Genomic DNA, 10356 nt, shown 5'->3' with positions numbered 1-10356 from the left:
TATCCATGGCAACTTTAGCTATAGTTGAAACTAATAGCTAAAGTTGCCATGGATACGACCCTTATTTATGAATGAACCATTGATAAATAAATATCTGGTCGATGGTAATATTAGCTTAGTTCAAACTACAGGTAATCTTTGCCCATCTCTCAACTGAATTTTGTCGAATTTATCCTGTTACATCCTGTACATATTGGATTATTAACATATAATGATTTCATTCTTTCAGGTCATGATTCTAGATGAACCTAGTTCTGGTGTTGATCCTGAATCTAGAAGAGAAATTTGGAATGTACTTTTGGTAAGAACATTTATACAATGCATATTTTATATTACAGTCTAGTTTTATGGAATTTTTATCTGGAATGTTTTAGGGAATTCCTAAAAATTTGTTCAATTTTGTATTATTGGATGCTGATTAGGAATTTCAACTTGGCCCCGTTCGACTATATAAGTCTGCATGCAATCACTCTTAAGTGAAGTACTGCTCTCTAGTCTTCACCTTCCTTCTGTAACGTGCATCTGACCACATATCGTCTGTAACACCATCCATCTCTGTAGTTTGTGTCTTTTCTTGCTTTTAGCACTGTTGAACTCTCTGGTTTCACTACCACTAAAACTTCTTTGTCCGGGCATTGGATTCCCGAATTGTCCACTGAAGGCCATATTTCATCATAATCCATCGTTGAAGTCTCTAAATTAGCAACAGATGGCTCACTTCCAACACGCACCATCGTTGAAGTCTCCTTCATTGAAGGCTGGCTTCCTTCTTTTCCGGCCATTGGTGATTATTTGGAGAATTTATTTTGCCTTTTTGACCACAAGGCAAACGAAGCCACTCCAGAAGGACCTCTCTCCAGCAACCAATATGATTAAATTTTAAAATTATATAACTCACCTTAAGCTGCTGTGATGTGGGTCGTGTAAATACTTATTCTGCTCTTTACTAACTGGCGTTTTAATTTTCTACTAAACTACCCAGTGAAAATTTTTATGGTATCTCTCCTACTACTGGGATTACAACTTAGCACACAACAAACCAATAAAAAGTCCATTACACTTTCAAGCACGTTCTTTTTGCTATGCAGTCATCAGTCAACTCTCGTATTATGCACAAAAGTGAATTTCTATTGATATTTCTCTTGCTAGAATTTCTATTGGGAACTTTCTGTTTACTATCACGAAATAGACCTCATCTCGTCAATCTTTTTCATGAGAAGCATCCGCCATTCCTAATATCCAAGATCATCCATATCTCCCAGCTAGGAACACCACTAAACCAAAGAATATCCAAAATATTCGATATACAACAATGTATTGACTATGTGTATGTAACGTACTATCTGCGTAGAATTATACAGACTAGGATTATTTAAAGAAAAATAAACTTTCAAAGGAAAAAAAAGGAGTCAAAAGTAAAGGAAATACTGAAAAAAACTATACTAAACAAGGTACTTCGCTGACGTTCTTGTTGTGTTTTATTACCTACGATCTTTGGTTTAACATTCATTTCTTTAAATGAAAAAAACTTACTTACCCATGTATACATTTTATTTCCCGCTTCTCTCATCACTTCATTTTATTAATTCTATTTTGTAAAACTATTCATTGTATGTGTAAAATTATTCTGTTTATACTTTCTTTTTATATTTTTTTTATTTTTCTATACTTACTTTTATAGAAATTATTGTTGTTATCTTGTTTTGTTTTTAGCCCTGAAGTAGGCTAGAAACTCTAGCCGAAACGTCGGCACATTAAAATAAGTTAATCATACTTATTTGTGTTTCATTGACCGCACCCTCAACCATCTTCTCCTCATTTATCATCCACGGTCAACTATCTCTCATAATTATGAAAAAAACTTATGTTAAATGGAGAAATATTTCTTAATTTTACCATGTTAAAACGATGTAACATATAACATGGTTGAGAGTCTGTTACTATGTTTGTTAAATAGAGAATGACGTCACACAACAGACCAGCTGAGCTCGTCACTATTTTGTTTGTTGTTTTGGGTTACTTTCTCGTAGTTTGTGTTTTGATTGTGTTAGTATTGTTTTAGATGTTTTTAAAACTAATAAAACAATGGATGACAATGATAATAATAGTGTAATTACAGTAGTCAATTAACTCATCTTGAGTCTCTTCCAGACAAGTCAGAAGATCAACAAAGCACTCAGTAGCCAAACTTTCAAACACCTTACACTTTTCACTCAATTTATGTATGTTGTAATAAATTACCTAATCAAATCTTAGAAGTAAACAATAAGATGAAGTTTAAGAAGGGAAGGTTATAAGTGGCTCAGAAAATCCGCTAGAAGCTCTTATGCATTTAACATTTAACATGACTTTAAATTGGGCTACTCACCAATCTATACCTATAACATTTTACATTTAACACATTATGAAACCCCTAATGTAAGATGGGGTAAGTGCGTCCCAAAAAATATAACACCAACTTTGGAAGTGGATAAAATACTTTAAAATCTTGATAGATTATATGTTTCATAAAATAATTTAACCTTCAACCATTATCACTCTGACCTAATTTATATAAAAATAATTATTTTAATTATGTTAATGCTATGGTTAATAACCATTGCGCAATTACAGGAAGAACGAGAGAATAGAATTATGCTCATCACAACTCACTTCATGGAAGAGGCAGACGCACTGGGCGATCAGATAGCTATAATGAACCATGGAGAGATTGTTTGTTATGGTTCTCCAATATTTTTGAAGAAGCATTATGGTTAGTAATTCTTTTTCTTTATAAAATGCTGTTTCTTTTTTCTTTCTTTTTTAAATTAATATGAAGTATTTCAGAAACATGATTAAAGCTAAATTCTGTTGTTAATATCTTAGTATCCTTCGATTGCCCCTGATACCAGGTTTTCAAGAATGTGCTTGAACAAAATCGAAGTGATATTTGATATAATAACAAAAAGAAAGTCACTCACAGAAGATGAATGAATAAAAGCTGGTCGATATGTGCACATCGAATAAAAAAATAGATAGATCTCCAAATCTCTTCCAAGATGGCCGCCGTCGCCATCAGTGAAGGGTTGATGACAATATAGCAATGCCCGAGTGCAATACTCTACTCCAAAGTCTCGGAGGATAAACGGTGGCGGTGAGATGATGGGTGGTTGAAAGAACTAGAAACAAACACTAATCCAGTGCCTCAGAAAGAGCAGTAGACTCCAAAACAATGGCAGAGGGCCAGCGTGGAATCGAGTCTCAACTTGGTGGGTGAAGGTTTACAAGTTAAAATATGTAATACCTCAAAAAACATTAAGTAGACTGTCTGGGAGTCCCCATCTCCTTGTCTTGGTGTTCAATAGTTCCTCATTCTGAACTGATCTTGGAACGAGATCTTCATAAATCCACAGCACTCATATACAAAGAAAGACCAACTAATTAAAAAAAATGATTGAAAAGTCAACTGAAAAGGAGGGTCATTAAAAAATAAATCTTTCTTTGGGCTTTAACATGTACAATACACTATTACAAGAGCCCAAGAGGAGAAAAAAGGCAGTTATCTCACCCCAATTTTTAGCGGCTGTTTAAAAACATTGATTTTTCATTCGGAACTCTATATCTTAAAACTACCAACAACACTAGAAAATCTAAGAGAATATTATTTAAAAAAGAGTAAATTTGCTGAAATATTAGCCCTAAAAGAGCTATTTACGTCCAATAGTTCTCGAGATATATCTTTTTAAAAAGCAAAATTTCTTAAAAATCAACTGAAAGATTAGTATATAGGAAGATGGTCAGGGTTGCGGTCAAAAGAGAAACAAAAATAGTTTACAACTATTTATTTTCCGAGGTTTCGCCTCACTTTGCAGGGCTTCATCAGGGCTAAAAAGATATAGCTGTTCAACTTATTTATTTGGACAGTTTCATTTTGTATCTTTTTATCCCGAAAATAAATCGTTGTAAACTATTTTTGTTTCTCTTTTGACCGCAACCCTGACCATCTCCCTATATATCAATTTTTACGGTCAACTATACATACATATATGAAAGATTAGTAGTTAATTAATTTATTTTGTGAATTCTATATCTCAGGAACTATGTGACGTACAGATGTCTATTAGCACTCAAATTAAAGCTAGTGTAATGGGCTATAAAGAAGTTTATGAACTTTACCTTCGTAGGAATGGTAGTTTTCATGATATTTGCTAAAATAAATTAATTTATGGTTGTTCAAACAATAAGTTTGATTTATGAAAAACTTCATTTCAGAAAACATTGAACGTACAGATGTCTGCCAGCGCTCAAATTTACTAAAAAAAATAGTTAATTTTTAGATAAGTCTATCTTTGTAGGAGTAGTAGTTTTTATCATATTTGACAAAATATACTCAGAAAACGTTAATTTCTAGTTGTTCGTATAAAATGTTGGATTTTTGTTCATTACACTTATCTTCGTAGGGGTAGTAGTTTTTATAGTATTCACATATGAATATGAATTTGGCGAATGAAAATTTGTCCGAACAACTATATATCAATTTATTTTAGCAAATTTCATGTAAACTATTTCTCTTACGATGATGAACATCATAAACTACTTTATAACTGATTAAATTAGCTTTAATTTGAGTGCTTATAGACATCTGTACGTCAAATGGGTTTTGAGATATAGATTTTTCAAAATAAATTCACTATCTACTGATCTTTTAGTACGTTCCATACAGCATTTTTTATGAAATGTTGCTTTTTAAAAAGCTATATCTCGAAAATTATTAAACGTAAATAACTCTATTAGGGCTCATATTTTAGCAAATTTACTCCTCTTTAAATGGCGTTCTTGAGGTTTTCTTGTGTTGTTCCTAATTTTTAAGATATATAGCTCCGAATGAAAAATTAGTTTTTTTTCGCTTTGAAACAGCCGCTATTTTTTATTAGCCCTACATATACTTGGCAGACTCATAAATGTTGGCTATTAATTATACATAGTTTTCATTAAAGTAATCAAAAATTGAGGTGAGATACCTGCCTTTTTTCTCCTCTTGGGCTCTAGTACTGTTAAGACAGTGAACAGGTACCAGATATGAGAGGGAACTAACCCATGGATGAACCCAGAGGCTACCTACAGCAACTACATTTTGCTTGTAGTCAGCTATCACTCAGAATGAGTGAATAGTATGATCAACACGGCCAGGCACGGAACAGAGACGGGATGAGAATACTGAAAACAGAACAAGAGATAATCTCCAAGATGTACAGGAGCTTCACATCAGTAACCAACCATCAAGTAAATTGTAATATCATTCATTAATGAATTCCATAATCCAAATTAATTAAACTAACCTAACTAATATTGATATTTAACCTTATCTATTGTCTAAAACATGCATAATAGAGACACGCCATTATTAACCTTGTCTCATCTTTGAACCTCATCACTTGACCCAACAACTGATTTATTTTACAGGAGCAGGATATAACATAAAAATATCCTGTAAGCTGGAGAAACATGGAGAAATATTTCGAAATATTGCTGCAAAAATACCAGAAGCCGGAATTATTGGGGAACATGAAGATTGGTTAAAGTTTAAATTACCCTTTGAGAAAACAGAACAGTTCCCAGAGTTATTTAAGGAGTTGGAATCTAATAAAGAAATATCTGAAATTGGCATTAACTGCACTTCGATGGAGGATGTTTATTTAAAGTAATATTTTTTTAATGCTTATTTCACTAATAAAAAGTCCTTTATTGATTTTAGTAATATACAAATGGCTTGCCATGTCAAATTAATGAGGCATTCGGTCGTAAAACAAACTTAAAATATGTCAGAAATCAATTCTAATTTTTGAGAATAATATTTAGTACTTAATTCCCACTAAGTTTTACTAGCTGCTTCTCACAATATTTTTTTGTGGATATAAGAACAAATAATATAGCAGATACTATATTTTACATTACTTGAGACAATTGGTTGTAAAAAATTTAGTGCGATTTGAGGTTTTTTTTAAAATCGTATGAACGTGTATCAACATTACGTCGGTTCACCATCGCTACATGTCAACTATCACACTATTGCGACAATTCTATCACTACAGTAGATACTGTCATGAGTACTGGATGCTGTCATGCCAGACCTAACAGGTATAAAACATGGTAACTGCAGCATATAAGAAGTTAACATTAGCATTAATTTATATCCTATGGAATATAACCAAATATTTGTAAGTTGATTCGAAATTAGAACCACGCTTGCTACAGGAGACTTTAATGCTAAATACCGACTATGGGGATGCCTAACAGCTCCCACGGTAAAATTCTATGCACCTCCAAAATACTGATCTACTTGATCCTCTCGTATCCAATCCTTCGTAAAATCAGCATTTGTCTGATTGTGTCTACTTTGTCACAAATAAATTCATCCATTAATACTTTATTAACTATTACAGTTCTTACTAGATCAACGGTCTAAAGTTTCAATCCATTACAAAGGACTGATCCTATTAGTCATGTACTATAATAAGGCCAATCTGGACATATGGAGTTGAGCTTTGGGGCTCCGCTAAACCTCCAAAATTCTTCGTAAAATCCTCATTGCTCCTTACTTTGTCACAAATAAAATCATCCATAAAGACCTTAATCATATGGAACCGATCTAGCCTGAACCGTATATCTATACTCTCATTATAAACTCCCTAACCAGATTCACGCACTAGTTTCTAAACTTGCCTTCCTGACAATCCTCCAAAGCGCCTGATAAGAAGATGGCCTTGATACCTTCTAATGTAGAAATGTTATTAGAGTATTACCTGTATAATACCACTATAATCTGTTATCAAATTTACTAGATATATTTTTGGTAAATACAGTTGTAAATGTCCATAATAAATAATAAATAAAAGATTCCTTATTATAAATTGTATAAAGTGCAGTTATCACATATTTGACTCATAGAAATCAATACAAATTAAGACAAATGGACAGCCTTAACAAATTTTATTAGACAATCGATGATATTTTCTATTTTCTTTTTCTGTTTGATTGTTACTTTCTTCAAACTTTTATTTTTATTAATTTTACATTAATATTATTATTTTTAAAAATATTTCTAATAAGTTAAAGTAATGATTTCATATTTATAGCATTCATGTTAAATCAATGTTCAAGTACTTTATTTTTTTTTAAGAGTTGAGGAAGGAGAAAGTGGAGATAAACCAACTGTGGCAGAAGAATCTTTTGTACAAGGTGAGTAAGAAAAATAATTTGATTTCTGTTCTTAATCCTTTCAAAGACAAAATGTCTCACAGGAGGAAGCATTACTCCAGAAATGATATCTTGGTTTTCCACCTTCTATTTTAATTTGAAGATTAATCTCTTCTAGTTCCAAACACAAAATCGTGTGCTCACATATCCCCATTAACCACATTTTTAAAGCTCCCACGGTAAAATTTTATCCACCTCCAAAATACTGATCTACATGATCCTCTTGTATCCAATCCATAATCATCGTAAAATTCTCCCTACTTTGTCACAAATAAAATCACCCATAAAGACCTTAATCATATCCAATCTAGCCCGAACCCGATATCAATGCTTCCTATATAAACTCTCAAACCTCCCATACCCAATAGTTTATAACCTTACTTCCTCTTCCATTCCGGCCAATCCTCCGAGGCGCCTAAAAAGAAGATGGCCTCGAGACCTTGAAATGTAAAAAATTATTAGAGTGCAACTAATGGGTATTTTCTCTGCATCACTATTTTTATGTAAATGCTGTTGTAAATATCAATTAATAAATTTTTAAAAAAATCATTTTCAATCTACAACTGATAGTTTTGAATTCACTCATTGATTCAGTCAGTTATTACACGAGAATTAAACTAAAAAATATTATTTTTTTATTTATTGTTATTGTAGTCTGTAAAAAGTGCACCCTTCTAACTCAGTTACCCACAGGCAAATTCATCTTATATGTACTATACATTTGTGTATGATGTCATGTTGCTGACCCATAGGCATACCATTTAGGATAAAAATATATGGCCATTAAAAAAAAAAAAATTTGCAATAAAATTATTTTCTGGTACTTATGAAGTAATTCAAATTGATTGATAAAACTTCAATTTTATAATTTTTCTTTTCAGTAAACACTTCAAATGAAAAAGGAAATTGTATGACTTACATCTACAGATTTTTGGCATTGGTCAAAAAAAGTATGATTTGTTCGTTAGCAGTTTGGTTGAAAACATTTTTAATGGTTAGTTGTTAACGCCATAATATAATTACGCTGTAAATAATTTTAAATAGTATTTTTAGTATTTAGTTTTATAGTTTTAGTTATATAGTTTTATTAGTATTTAATTTAGTTACATTTATTTTTATTTGTATTGTTTTATTTAGATTTAGTTGTTTGAAAAGAAGAATGTGTGAAGAATTTGTTTCTAATAATGAGTAATAGAGACAGTTGCTAGGAGTGATCATTGTTGCGTCACCTAGCAACGGACCGACCATCTTAGTTTTGGAGCAGTTGCGACTAATTAGTGGCCCTGATAGCGTCCTCAGCAGCCCTGTCTGCGTTTGGTTGATAATAGTTTGGACATTTTTTGTGAGTCATTACAGTTCGGAACCAGACCTTTTCTGCGTTTCTGGCCTTTGAGTGCAATATGAGTTGTTGCTAATCAATCGGCTCGTATAATTAATAAAACAACTAGACCCTGTCTGCCCACAATGAGTGCCAGTGTAGCCATCTTAGCTTTTGGGACATCGACTGTTTGTAAGCTATTGCACCAACTTTGGACCAGTTTGAGAGTTGCAGCGGAGTATTTAGCAATGGAGCTTCTACCTGCACATCTCGACAAGCAGAATATCTTCCTCTGACCTATCGGAGAGGATTAACCGTCGACCAGTATTTATTTTACATATTATTTGTTTTTGTAAATTAGTTTATTTTATTTTAATTTCATAATTTCATAATTTATCTAATTTTACTTTTATCTTTGCTTGTATGTTTTATTTATGTTAGTTTTTTTTAGTTTTTTTTTTTTTTTTTTTACCATGTATAAATTGAACCAAATAAATGTTTAATCCGAGCCAGTTTTGTTTTTGTTCATTTTTAAAGCCTTCCAACAAAAAGACATGGTCGATTTGAGGTGGCTCTAACAGTTAGTATATCAAAAGTACCTACTTTGCTGTTATGATAATTTTCTCTGAGTTCTAATCAATTATTATTCTAGAATTAGTCTAACAGCCCAAGAAGGAAAAAAAAATTATTTGTAAATAATATCATAAACCAGTTGAGCAGAAATTAACTCTGCAACCAAAGATGGGCAAAAATTAGCTATTGTTGAAACAAATAGATAAAATTGCCATGGATACGATATTTATTTATCAATGGTTCATTCATGAATAAGGGTCGTATCCATGGCAACTTTAGCTATTACTTTCATCTATAGCTAATTTTCGCAGAACTTTGGTTTCAACATACTCAATTAAATTAATTCAATTAAGTAAAAAAATTTCATTTAATATTTAAATCTCAACTGCGTACCCTACAAAACATTTAATTATTAAAAGTACTATAACGTATTTATAAGTGGTACGTTCATAAATCAACATTAACAAAAAAAACAAATATTTTTTACTGATGATTTTACTAAAAACAAAGCTAAATGATGGATGGATGTAGAAATTTTGTTATGTTGTAATGTTCTATCTATACCATATACATATTCTCTCTATAAACCATATATATTTATTCTATCTATATACCATATATATGCAAGTGAAAGTAAAAATTAATTAAAATGGAAAATTGATAATGATCTCTTCTTATGGAAATCATTTTTCATATTCAAGATCGCTATTTTGCCTGCTCTTGGTGCATACTTTGCAATGACTATGATAAATTTTGAAATAAGCAAGATAAAGATGCCAGGAGAGGAAGATGATCAACCAAAAGAAGGTAATTTTTATTTATTATTAGATCTAGAAAAATTATTTTAGTGCTAAAATGTTATTGTAGTTATAGCGATTATAATTGGAAGGAATTTATATCTATATATTATATATTATACTATATATTATCTATATAATATTATATATTTGTTATTCCAAATATTTAACGTTCTGTTTATCTGATTGGTCCACCAGAAGTTAGTTGCCTGTCTCGCTTGGAGAACAGGGGGTCTACTCTCCTTCAAAGTAAAAATGGCCGCCCACGAACGGAATGCTAACGCTGAGGTTGATAGCAATGTTCGCAATTTTAATCTAAACTGAAATAGAACGTAGCTAGTTTGTTTGTTTGGTTGTTTAGTGGCGCCAAACTTCATTGGTCATCAACGCCATTTATATTTTATTTAATTTTGCTAATATTCGTTAAATTTT

The 10356-nt window shown here is 31.6% G+C and overlaps 1 protein-coding gene across 1 annotated transcript in view; it reads left to right on the top strand.

Moving 5' to 3' along the window:
- The window catches only part of LOC106684194 (phospholipid-transporting ATPase ABCA3), a 78120-nt gene that overhangs the window by 46174 nt on the left and 21590 nt on the right, over positions 1 to 10356 (top strand). Inside the window, exons 11-16 of the mRNA XM_067052636.1 lie at positions 230 to 301; positions 2614 to 2752; positions 5443 to 5680; positions 7160 to 7218; positions 8118 to 8230; positions 9829 to 9934. Coding sequence (XP_066908737.1) covers positions 230 to 301; positions 2614 to 2752; positions 5443 to 5680; positions 7160 to 7218; positions 8118 to 8230; positions 9829 to 9934 — 727 coding nt within the window. The remainder of the gene's footprint in view (positions 1 to 229; positions 302 to 2613; positions 2753 to 5442; positions 5681 to 7159; positions 7219 to 8117; positions 8231 to 9828; positions 9935 to 10356) is intronic.

This window comes from Halyomorpha halys, unplaced genomic scaffold (assembly GCF_000696795.3).
Source record: "Halyomorpha halys isolate HHAL.00 unplaced genomic scaffold, Hhal_1.1 Scaffold554.1, whole genome shotgun sequence".
Taxonomy (NCBI): domain Eukaryota; kingdom Metazoa; phylum Arthropoda; class Insecta; order Hemiptera; family Pentatomidae; genus Halyomorpha; species Halyomorpha halys.
The sequence above is the reverse complement of the archived record's forward strand: the minus strand, read 5'-3'. Positions and strand labels throughout refer to the sequence as shown.